Genomic DNA, 13,507 nt, shown 5'->3' with positions numbered 1-13,507 from the left:
TAGATTATTGAATTCTATGGAACAATAATTCATTCCTGTTGTGTTGCCTCTCTTAAATGAAGTTCAATACGAAGTTTCTTTGGGATATTACACTCATAAGAAGTAAAAGAAGAGAGACTTCGTTTGAGAAAGGGAGTTTGAACATGATGAATCCTTACAAAGATCGCAGAGTGTTTGAACTTCCAAAGCAGATCTCGTAACGGTTCTGTGAATTAAGATCAAGGAAGGTTCACGTTAAAAACTTCCTCTCCTTTCAAACAATGAATTTACGTTCAACTTATGGGAACAATCAAACTTTCATGAACGATTCAGACTGTCATTCAAGGACAAGAATAATGAGGAAAAACGACGATGATCTCTTGATGAATTCAGATTGCGATCAATACATTGACACGATACACCACTCAAGTACCAAGATGCATTTAAGTATTATGCTTGTTTCATTTCTGCATTGCAAAAATGGATAAATCTTCCATTTTTACGAGAGAAACTATCAATAGGGTGGGAATCAAATAAGTTTCTATCACAATCTCACATACCGGTACTGTCAAATATAATATTAATATATTGAATAATGGAGTCTTATCAATTTGACGTCTTGAAAACTATGATCAGTTCATCTCTTTGTGATGGAGTGTAGGCATATACATACAATATGTTGTAAAAATTAAGCAGAAGCTATGAATTGATAGTATGAATAATCAATAATAAAAAACTCAAGAGCTATCCATTCATTTTATAGATTAATTTTTCGAATATTCTCGATTCTAAAGCTTGGAGGGACGCTCATTATGAGATATCACACATCGAATTCATGAATTCTCATGGAGTTCATGAATTTTTCAAGGAATAGTTCTCAAGAAACTTCCAATAGTTCAATCCATTATTGCAACTGGCAAAAAAATAAAAGGATGAAGACTTTGATGGACATATTACATCATAAACTAGTACACTTCTCCAAAACTATTACTATAATACTGATTATTTCAATTACTCCAGAATATATAGGAGGTTTCAATAATCACGGGTAAAAACTTTCTTCAGTGCGCAATTGTTTTGCCAATGAAAATTCCCTGAACAGTGAAGTTTGAGGAAAAATTTAAAGTCACACATAGAGTTCGTATTTGCTTAAATTTGTATGATTGCTTCTACCATTCATACCATGAGTGAGAAAACCCCTTCAAAGAAGGGGTATACTCTTGTATACCTTGTCAATAGGCTGGAGCCTATTGACAAGTTTACTTTTCTTCTCTCAAGATTAAGTGAATTCTGTACACAGGTTGACGGAACAGCGTCATCATCTTTTCAGTTCACGGTGATTGAGCTCCCACCCATCATTCCATTCAATTTGTTCAATTCACGCGTATTTGAATGAGATTTCCCCCTACACCGCATTTTGTTGTATTGTGTTTCCAGAATGTAATCAATTTGATTGATTCCGAGTAATTAATTAATTTATTCAAATGAATTCCCTTAGCCTATAATCAAGTCATGTATCAGGAAATCAGAAACCTCTAGCAACTCATGAAATGGAAAATGAATCAATGGGATAGTCAAATGTAGATTTTGATGAGGGAATACAATAATTAATTATTGTATCATTCCTATCACTGGATTCAGGTTGATAGGTCATAATCTCCCCATGAGATAAGATTTTCTTTAAGATAAGTTATTTTATTGAATAAATTACTTATTGGTACTTACTTGAAATTGATCTTCAAACACCCACACATCTATTCAAACTTTTTCTTACAATCAAGTCATGTATCAGAAGATCAGAAGTCTCTAGCATTTCATGCAATCGAAAATAAATCAAGAGGATAGTCAAATGTATATTCCATTGAAGGAATACATTGAATTGTATCAATCCTGTCATTGGATTCGGGTTGATAAGGTCATGGGTAGTTGACGAAGAGCACAATATTGGCTCTATTCATGGCGACGACTGAAATCTCCCCATAAGAGAAGATAATGAAGCGACTTGGAATTTTTCTTCAAGCTTTAAAACTATTAAACCTTTTCTGATAGAAAGTCAGTACTTTTAGAGGGAAAGTCACGTTTGTTAAACCATCATCAATTTCTAGTGGACTGAAAGCTTGATCATCGAGCAGTAGAATACATATATATACTTCCGAGTCAAGTCCCCTTACCCGTGCACTATTTCACTCGAGTACAGAGAAGAGCAATCTTATTATATAAAATTCATAATGAAACAAAACCTTATCAAGCATTTTTACTCGTTACAATTTCAACAAAAGCTATTTTCAGGGTAGAGGTGGAAAAAATTAATGACTAAATGTCGAGTTTTGTGAGCTTCACTCTAATGAGCCGGCTAATGTGGCCCACTACTGCTTTATTTCGGGATGTACGCCAGACGCGGCAACGGTAACTGAATCTAAAATACAAATTCGAGCTCAAGGGCACACTCGTTCAAAGTGCATTATTAGCAGCATTTTGCTACATCTTCAATTACAAGTGCGCAATATGATACAATGTGAATTATTATCCTGAAACGGTCCACTTTTGAACCCTGTGCATTCCATTGTGTTTTCTATTTCCCATGGAAATTAAAAAAATGATAACATCATTGTACTCTTTATACAACATGGATATTGTTGTTCAATTGATATATCATACTGCTGTATATTATAAAGAACAGTTCATGGAGCTGACATCGGGCTCTCTGCAACGGGCTGGTTGTCAATGAGAGCAAAATTGAAACTGTAACCTCTAGCTCTAGTGTGAAGTGTCAACAAAAGTCTGTTAAACGTCTGTTACGTCCGATGAGTGATTTCCGATGAGCAATTTTGGGGGTTAGCAGTCCGCTGAGCGATCCGTTGCTCAGAATAACAATAAGGATAGGTAGACACTATGAATGGGAGGTCTTGGGTATCATTAATCATCAGGGACAGTGACAGAGGCTGGCCACAAGCTTAAGTGAGTACTCGCAATACGATATTATATTGATGATGATTGAATCAGTACATACCACCTCCCACCTTCATAAATTTTTGATAAAGTTATCCAATTGTCAATCAATAACTGGAATTTAGTTATTCAGTCATTTATTGGAAATGGAATAGCTTTTTCAAAAAGCCTTTAGCCTCACACCTTAAGGCTGTGCAAATGCTAAAAATAAACTTTCTACTGGTGATATTTTTCAAAGTTGAATACTATCAAATTGGTAATTTTTAGTAAATTGAATATTTTTTTCAAAAATCTATATTTTAAGAAAATATCTGTCTAACTAGATCAACAATACCATGAAGAATTTATCCTCTAAATCTCATCGATTTATCTCTTACCGAATTTGAAATATTCTGTCCCAAAAATTTAAACTTTAGGCGCTCATATCTCAGAAAGTAATGATCGGAAAAAAATGTTTTCACAAGAAAACTTATTCATTTTGATAGCTTGATGATACAAATCGAAAAACTTTGAAAAATATCAACAATAGAAAGTTTATTGTTAGCCTTTGCACAGCCTTAAGGAGTTTTTTTTGGAGGGTGGTGGGTTCTAAATTTCTGATCCAATCATTATCATCAATAAATGGTATTGCGAATATACATGACACTACCCATTTATAGCCTTCCTGTCACAGTTCCTGATGATTAATGACACTCAAGTCCTCCCATTCTTAGCGTCTGCCTATCCTTATTGTTATTCTGAACAATGGTTCGCTCAGTGGACTATTTCTTGCCGAATCGCTCATCGGACGACACCTCTGGGAATAAACCTTGATTCGAAACTTACTTGGAAAAGTCATTCTGATGCACCTAGTACTCGATTATCTAGGGTTGTATTTCTATTAAGGAAGTTGAGATCTTGTACTAGCATTAGTCTCACTCTAAACGCATATTCCGCACTTTTCCACTCTCACCTTCAATATGGTACATTGCTGTGGAGAAATTCTAGTGGCGCAAAAGAGGTGTTCCTGTGTCAAAAACGAGCTATCCGTGCTGTATTTAATCTGGGCATGAGGGAGTCCTGTAAGCCTTTTTTAGACAATGGTATATTGTCACTTCCATGTATTTACATTATGGATTGTTTAATATTTGTAAAGCAAAATTCTAATCTTTTCAATTTGAGAGGAAGCATTCATGAGCATAACATTCGGTCAGGTAGTCAGATTGATCTGGGGCGTGCTAGGCTTGCCAAAACACAAAAAATGTATTGCTATAATAAGAGTGGAAATTTTCAACAGGTTATCACTGGAAGTTCGGAATTGTAATCTTGAGAGTTTTAAGAGAGAAATAAAAGGATGGTTGAAAAATAAAGCATTTTATTCAATCGAGGAAATGCTGGTCTGTAACTGTTATCCATGGATAAAATATTTAAGAAGCCTATTTGTATTTCAATTTGTTATATTATAATATATATAACGTGTACTTCACTACAAAGTATCAAAGTTACTGTATTGTTATGGAGTTACTTTTGTCAATGCAATTATTCTGTTTGTGAGAGTAAAACATTCTTGATTCTTGATTCTAATCAAAATTAGATTGCTTGAAGAAATCAACTGACGAAAATAAATTCATAAACTCAATATATTGTAGCGTCAAACGAACAAAAAATACAATTTTGAGCATGATATGATATTATATTAAAATATTGCTTACGTTTGAATTTTTCCCTCACGTATAGATACTTTGAGCGTGAGTGTAATAATCGATGGTGCTGTACTACTCTCGAATATTGAAGAATGTGCCATAAGCGTGGAATTCCTATTCAGATTTTCCCAAACCATCGATACTTCGACCTCATGGAATACGGAAACATATTCAGAATATCATGAATGGATGAATTCCTGCCCATATATTACACTCCATTTTCATCGACAAGCAACTCTTTATTCGCGAGCCTGTGTAATTTCCTAACTAAGATTCAGTCCACCTTTACTAAGCAGAAAATTTAGGAAAGTTTATCATTCCATTCATATCGCTGTGGATGTAGACTAATAGAAGGATAGAAGGTTTTCTCATTTAATTTGCAATGGTTGTAATGGATGTTAGAATGTGGTGACACTTGTCGAACTATTAACCTATTTGAATAGTGATTAGCCTACTTGATTATGTACTTTATACTAGTGAGGATTTAATTCAGTGAGTATTGAATTGGAGATAGCAATCCATTTATTTATTATTTATTATTCATAATCTGATATCGGTAATCGTTGACTTTTGCAGGGAGCATCTTGTCAATGCAGAGAAACGGGCAGAGAAACAGATGGCTGATTTGAAATCAGAATTGGATGACAGTGAGAAGGAAATGTTCAGGATGAGAGTCCAAGTTCAAGACTTACAACGGGAATCAATCGCTAAAACAGGAGGAATGGAGAGTAAGTTGAGGTTGTCACTAAGTGTCGCTGACTTTCAATAGTCCAATAGCTTTCTCGTAAGATTATATATGAAGAGATCAACTCAACTGGTTAAGTCAATTTAAACTAAACTTGTTCCTCTATAAGAAAATCAGTGAGTTTTCATTAGAATAGATCTGAAGTATCTCCACGCAATGTTAAACAGAATAGTTGTTAAGAAGTTCATTTTTTCTAAATTTCAATATTTAGACATTGACCAAGGAGAAATTTAAGAGGAGATGATATTTTGTAGTGCATTAGATAAATTAGATACGAATCATCATCATTATCGTGATCGGTATTCTGCCCTTGGGCAGGTCCATTTAACATGATTCCTCCTTCTCCATTCCTCTCTGTCCTGTGGTTTCTCTTCATCATTACCTTAGCTATTACCTCAGCATTACCTGTGCTTTTCTCTTAAGTATTACCCCTCATCACTGACATCATCCGCCATCTTCATTCTTCTCCGAATGAGAGGATGAATAATATGCCACAACCTTTCGGATATTAAATTTCAATAGTTTAAAAAACGTCAAACCATTCTTTCCTCAAACTATATATTATGTTGAGAGGCTGGCTAAGTGCAGTGACAAACTCTCACTAAATAATTGACTATAAGTTCAGAAGAAGTTCCAATGTTTTCACCTGTTGTGCGCATTATACCAGTACCTCACTAATCCATTGTGACATTCAACTTCACAAGATTATAAAATTATTATACTTTGTGATATAATAATAATATACTTGGAATTTTTATACTTGTATTTTTTTATCCAAGAATTATTAAGAAACTTAAAGACATGTGACAGTTGAAACCACTTCCTTTTCATAAGGAAGGGTATGATTCATGAATTCTCGGTGCCAACAACCTCTCCAACTCTTAAATACTTGTCTAAGAGACAACTTCATAGAGTACTCTTGTTTCTCAAATCATCTCAAAATAGCTCAACACAAATTTTGTTGTAGTAACATCTCCCACCACTCACGGCCATTTAGCTCCAAGTCAGTCTAACTTAACAACTCATGGCTTACACGGTTATATCGCTATCATCTGTCCGATAAAAAATAATTTCCCGTTTTGATTCCTATTCGGGAGTGATTTCAAGGAACAATCTCTTTTCTCAGGACTGCAAGCTGAACTTTCTGCTGCTTACAAGGATTCTGAATTTGTCAGAAGAAAATTAAAGAGACTGGAAGAGGAGCTGGCTAGCTTCAAACAAAAAAACTCTGATCTCACCGAGGAATTGAGGCAAAAGGCTGGTAAGTCATCATGAACAGACACATCTTGGGTTAAACTGAAACGTTACTCTCTGCTAATACCATCTTTTCTTTCTGTTAATCTAAGGTTAGTGGAAACAATAATTAATTTCAAATGTTCATATCCACTTATCACTTCAAAGAAAATTGACGTAGAAATTCTATCAGTGAATTCTATATTATTACTTCATTATTGGAATGGATGATTATATGGATAATTCATAATTATGAGTGCTTCTGAATATTTGCCATTAAAAACATTTGTAACAATTGATTATGTACAATGCTTTCTCATTCCAGAGGATAGAGCATTTGAACCTCAATTTTGCCAATGGTGGAGCACTGTAAGAAAATGCGTCATACAAGAGAACATGAAGTTATGCAGAAATTCAAAAACTTTCTTCTTGTTGGGAAACCACAAGCATGAAACTATCTCTCAATAACAAAAAGTACATTACCAATTCCAATAGCATTCACAATATCTCCCATTCATAGCAATTCGTTCATCAATCTCAAATTGATTGATATGAGAAATATTATTCCCTTAAGTTTCTTTGTCCTCAAGTTGATTGTAAATGATAAATAAATAAATTATTGTTTGGATAGCTGTAAGCTAGAATGTGATGTCAATGGCTGTAAACTTCTTCCAGAAAACTGAATTTTCCATTCCACTCTACTTGTCTTTTGTTGATTCATCATCACTGTTCTTGGGAATAATAAAGGTGTAATTCTAACTTTACTGTGAATTTCCTTATCCTTGGAAAGATTGAAGAAGCGAGCTATGGTGCTCCAAATTCAATTACTGTTCTGTAAATTGCGGAGGAAGTCAGGAATCAATTGCGAACTTTGTGAATACCTTTTGTTCCAGGAATCTTGATTCAACCACAGAAAGTTGACATTTCCGGTTCAAAGATGATAGAGTTCCTGGAAACGAGACGAATAAGCTTTAGATGAACAATTTACTCGTGGCTGTTCAAATAATTAGTATATTGATCATCAACCAAAAGACCCTTGTTTAAATTACACAAACTGGCAGTCTTCCAGTTAGAGCACCCATTATATTGATGGCCGTAGCCTGATTCTTGTTGAAAAGTTTGTGATTTCACTTTAATGAGATCAACCTTGACTAGAATTGGTCAGTGTGTCAAGACAATCCAAGTCACCCCTTTCAATTTATATAACAAGCGAATTTAGAAGTTTTGAGTCAAACATTTGTAGAATCACACTGATGCACACAACTCAACATTTATCACTGTTTCAAAATAATTCGAAACAGACGTTTGAATTTGTATATGAAAATGATTCTGATTACATGTTATGTAGATCATTCTGATATACATAGTTCAAATCAATATCAATATAACATAATTATTCATTATTGTTTATTTTGCTGCTCAATGAGAGGATGCCCCCCTCAATCCCTCAGACAGATATGATGAAATAATATTGCTAATATCCTGAAATACTCATCATTGTTTTTGTTATCCAATGTTGGATGTATAAAGTTCGAAAACAAGAAGGGTTCTTCAAAATTGGTTAATATACAAGTAGCGTCTCAATTGAGTGGAAATGGAGTATTATTGTTGTATGCGCTTGAATAATGTACGTATTCACACACAATTATTTATAAATAAATACTCCACACATATTCTAGGGAACTTGACTTCTAAATAGAGAGGTTGGAACATGTAGCATAGCCTCTGTAATGTGAATTGATAATAGAGAATATTTAATTTATTTAGCATGAACACCTTCAACTTCCATCACAATTTCACCATTAGGGTAATTTCTGACCACAACACTACCCAAAAATCATGACTTAAGAAAAACTACTACCTCTATGTGGGAAAATTTTCAACTTTGTGTTTTTTTGAATTTCAGAATTTCAAGTTACACAGAACATTTAACATCTATGTGTCGATTTATATATATAATATTATTCGCTTTTATATAATATCAGATGAGGGTTGAAAGCATGGAATATAGAATGTATCCTGGTTATTCTTTACAGGAATTCATCAATAATACTTCACGTAATATTTTCAATAGAAATATTTAATTGAAAATACTTTTCATTCTGATTTTTTCACAGAAATCGAGAACGAGAATGATTACTGGAAAGTGATGGAATTAGAGAATGAAGGTAAAGAGCTGACCAGGAGAGTGAAAGAATTGGAAGCTCTTCTATCGGCAACCAGGGCAGAGAGAGATGAGTTGAAAAAGAAAGTTGATGAGTTATTAGCTGAGAGCGAGGAGGAAAGAAAAGTAGCTCAAGAGGTAAGGCCTTCATCCATGTATCGAATTATGAATACAGTACCAGTTAGAACTGCAGTTACTACACGGTAACTTCAGTTACTTAGATACTTGGATACTAAAAAATTCATGCTCTTATAGACAAAATTTTTAAAAACGTTTTCAGGAAGAGCAGTTACCAATCCAATTTCAGGAGCTACTTTTCTTCTTGACAGATATGATAGGAAAAATAAAAAAAGCTGAAAGTTAAATACAAAATAGCACATCCAATGAAGAAATACTTTTTTTTATACTACGCTATTCTCCATTTCGGTAAAATTAATATTTTATTCCACTTTATTTTCATATTCCACTTTCCATTTTTATAAAATATAAATTTTACCAAAATAGAGAATAGCATAGTTCAATAAGTTCAATATTGATTCATTTATTTTAAGTGCTATTCGGTATTCGCCTTTCAGTTTTTCTTATTTTTTCTATCATATATCGGTCAAGAAGAAAATTAGCTTCTGAAGTTGGATCAATAAATGCTTATTCTGAAAACGTTTTTAAAAATGCCGTCTATAAGAGCATACATTTTTACAGCAAAATCTCTTACACCATATAGTAAACCTTCTTACAAGGTTAATAAGATTCTCTCGATCTGCGCATCCTCGAATTATTCCTTCCAGATCGCCTAAGTGGCGTAATAGATAAACTTGCGCCTTTAAATATCGCTAACACTACACGCCACATTTCAACAACAAACGAAAGTACGGTATCATAAATTATTGAAGGGACTGGGAAATGAGAACAGTACAATCACAGTATCTGTATTTGAGTGTACTGAACTTGCTGAGTTGGAATCCAATGAGGATTATTCAAAAACAATGCTAATAGATGAATGAATATTACTCATCGACCTGAAAAGATATATCAGATTTTATCAGCACTGTTAATTCACTTCACACATTGGCGTTTGAAGCTACATCTATTCATCATTTATTTTTGTTAATGATACTTAATGAGACTCCTAGTAATCATAATACTGGTCATCTTCATTATTGATCCTCATCAATTCAATGCAGTATGAAATCAATAATGACGCCATCTTCCAGCTCTCTTCAATTCAAATGCTCCGCAAAATATTTTAAAGGTGTTCATAAAATAATATGTTAAGTATATATTATAATCATTTTTATTATCTCATATTTTAAATAAAACATTTTCAATCAAAATTCATAAGATGGAAACATTTGATAATTCAGTCTGATTTATGAGGTGTGACAGTTATTATTCGTCATAAACGTACTTCGTTTCTCGTGTTATCAAAGTTCAGGTATATCACGTGCAGAAAATCTTTATTATAACATTATCTTTTTTTCTGTGAGTAGCACTTATTCGAAAGTTGTTGTTCTTGACATAAATTGGTAGTCTATAGGGAACAGAGATATTAGAAATTAGGAAACAATATTGTATTTGTTTTTTGGGATGTATTTAATTGTTCATTTTTTTGAATGAGGATTTATTTGAAAATTGAATGAATAAATAAAATAGATTGATGGTTTTACAGGCTCTTGACGAAGCCATGGTAGAAAAACTAGCCATGCAAGAAAAGTATGAAAGAGAGTTCGAGAAGCTTAGATCCGCCAACATCGACAGGGAGCAGAAAATGTTGGACGATTTCGAGTGGAAACTGAGAGAAGTGGAGCAGGCGTGTAAGAAGCGGTTGGATGACAAAGAGCAAACCTCAAAGCAACTAGTCAGAGAAGTCGAGGGAAAATTAACAGTCGCCGAAGGGAAACTAGCTCAGGTGAGTATGCAACTGCATTGCTCAAATTCTTTTCTATATTCTGGTGACTCAGATGTAGTATTTAAAAATTTAGTATTTTTTATTTTCTGTAAATAAGAGAACCTCATGAACCCTTGAGGGGGAGTAATGGGAGAAATGATGGCAAGAAACAGCTAGGTTTACAACATGATTTCAGATGGCTTATTTGAACCAGCTCATGCTCATAACAGCATGATAGATTATAGTCTTTTCAAGGAGCTGCATTGAACTATTTACTATAGTTAACATATTAATTATTTTTTATATCGTACTCAGAGGAGGTACGACAATAAATTGAGTTGCAACAAGTTATCACAAAAACGCTCTACTGCATGCAGCAGTACATCATACCACTATTGAAAAAACGTACACGAGCAATAAACATAACATGAACATGTATGTAAATTCTATGATTTTACAGAGTAGTTACATGTTACGGTAGTTACATCAAAATTAGAAATCGAAGAATCATTTCAATGTGAATAAATTATTTTTATCAATTCATACAACAAAGTGAAAATTGAATGAAACGGAAGGCTTCATCAAATTTCAAACTGCATTCCTCATTTGAATATACAATTGGATAAACATAATATAATAAAATAGATCAGTAATGAATTTTCTCATTGAAACCGAGAAGCATTCAAGGACTAATAGTTATTCCAATCTATTAGGAGTTTGATTCTATTTCGGTTGGATATAAGGATTGAAATTTCTCCTATACGTATACGGGTGTACGTACTATTCACAGGTGAATAGAACAATATTTCAGACTTTTGTAATAGATACCGTAGCGTATCATTGAAGATTCAATGGAAAAAACTTTTAGGTGTTTTTTTCAAAGAGAAGTAAAAAATTCATTTATTGAAAAGAAGAGTCACAGATCACAAATATTTCGACAATCGGCATTGATAGATAAATCCAAGTCATTATAAAATTGAATTCGATTTTAATTTTTGTGAAAGTTTTGTATTATTGATGTCTTTTTGACCCGCCCAAATAGTTGTGAGCGATTGACTACCTACTGCAGATTCAGTGATATACATTATACTGATGTCATACTCTAATATGATCTTTCTATCTCTTATTTATTCCTCACACCATTATATTAATTCATTAACAAGATTGACTTTTGAAGTTGAACTTTTTCAAAATTCGATGTAATTTCACAGCTCCCTCATTTGAAACAATGCGAACAAGAACTGAATCATCTACGAGAACGAAGTATTGAACAACAGCGAACTTTGCGGACTGCCACTAGACAATTGGAACAGCTGCAGGACTCCGACAAGCAGCAGCATGAAGAGATTCAACAGCTCAAACAACTACTGGAAAAGGAGAAGTCGCATCTTACGACTGTGCAGGTGACATACCGGTATTTATACCATGTGTAGTCAATCATCATGTCAGCAATGTGAAATCTAAAATAATAATCATTATGATTGATTGATCCATATTGTATCTACAAATAGGATGATCTCGTTACCATTCTGATGGGATAATTAAGGAAGCTTCAGGCTCCACTCTGCCTCAACACATAGAAGACATATAGAAAAAGTACAATTTAGGATTTATCAATGAAAGGTATCTGAATCACAGGGGTCTTACGAGTATAAAATCCCATTCTGTTCATCAGGGGTAAACCCCCTCCCCACAACTGAAATTAGAAACCCTTGAAATAGAAAAAAATGTCATCAGTGTATCATTCTAAACGCTGCTCACCTTTTTTCGGATGAATTATCAATATAATCGAATGAATATGTGTGTGTGTGTGTGTGTAGACAAATAAAATGGAATGATGGATTTATTCAGTTTTCAATGAAACAATGCAGCTTTAATTCTGCACTTAAAAAATGCAACCATCACAGAACGAAATTAGAATTTGAATAATATGCAATAATACAGGAGTTTGACAGTGGTATCAGAATTAACATATTAATTAATCTTCCAATTCCATGAATTTTATCAGTTATAGAGCCGGAAGAAATGAAATTAGGAAAATCAGACAATTAATACAACTCCCTTGCATTCCAGAGTATCCATTACCGAGAACTGGCCGAGAAAGATAGAAAACATCAATTCAAATTGGATCAACAAAAGACTGAGATAAATACTGAAGTAAGTGCACCTATACAATATTATTGAAAGAATACATCCTATCACTAGATTGTATGTAGAATGTGAATCCTCTGACTCTCATGTATAGAATATATGGGTCATTAATGTTGAATGTACTGACTTGAATTGTAATGTTTATTTGAAATGAAATAATTGAAAAATTGTTTTATGAGGCTAACTTTGAGTTTGTTATTTGACAAATATTTCTCTATCAAGTTCATTGTCAAAATACATTAAATTTACTAATAAGTAATAGTATTGATGATCTACACAAGTTGACTACGTAGATAATTGAAAAAAAATAAATATTCTATCCTAATTCATAAGCTTCCACAAAACAAACAATGAAATGCATAAATATCCCGATTATGTTCATCAAGCTCAAAACGAGATAGATTAATATCTTATTCATACCGATGATTCTCATAATATAATATTTTGTACGGTGTGTGAAGATCCACTTGATCATAATAAAAAAGGAATTAAAGTCTATGCTGCTGTGCTCATTTTTCGCGAGAGATGGAACTCGTAGAATGCATTACATAAATTGAGATAATAATATTGGATTCGCATTTATTAGCCAATGGATTCCCATCATAAATGATATTATATAATATTATCAAATAATATCTTTATTTGAAACGTCTCTTTCAAGAGAAGTCTCTACATCATAATCAATGGTGAAATTTCAAATACCATACCGGTATTTCAAT

The 13,507-nt window shown here is 33.3% G+C and overlaps 1 protein-coding gene across 15 annotated transcripts in view; it reads left to right on the top strand.

Moving 5' to 3' along the window:
- The window catches only part of LOC111055047 (golgin subfamily A member 6-like protein 22), an 88,317-nt gene that overhangs the window by 42,061 nt on the left and 32,749 nt on the right, over window positions 1-13,507 (top strand). For all 15 annotated transcript variants that reach the window (XR_005571164.1, XR_005571166.1, XR_005571165.1 and 12 more), the window contains 6 exons: window positions 5,187-5,338; window positions 6,482-6,616; window positions 8,706-8,890; window positions 10,419-10,658; window positions 11,849-12,040; window positions 12,711-12,794. Coding sequence is in view for 12 of the 15 variants with exons in the window: in XM_039426845.1 (XP_039282779.1) it covers window positions 5,187-5,338; window positions 6,482-6,616; window positions 8,706-8,890; window positions 10,419-10,658; window positions 11,849-12,040; window positions 12,711-12,794 (988 nt within the window). In the remaining 3 variants the exon portion in view is untranslated. The remainder of the gene's footprint in view (window positions 1-5,186; window positions 5,339-6,481; window positions 6,617-8,705; window positions 8,891-10,418; window positions 10,659-11,848; window positions 12,041-12,710; window positions 12,795-13,507) is intronic.

This window comes from Nilaparvata lugens, chromosome 4 (assembly GCF_014356525.2).
Source record: "Nilaparvata lugens isolate BPH chromosome 4, ASM1435652v1, whole genome shotgun sequence".
Taxonomy (NCBI): domain Eukaryota; kingdom Metazoa; phylum Arthropoda; class Insecta; order Hemiptera; family Delphacidae; genus Nilaparvata; species Nilaparvata lugens.
Note: the sequence above shows the minus strand (reverse complement) of the source record. Positions and strands in the feature narration are given on the sequence as shown.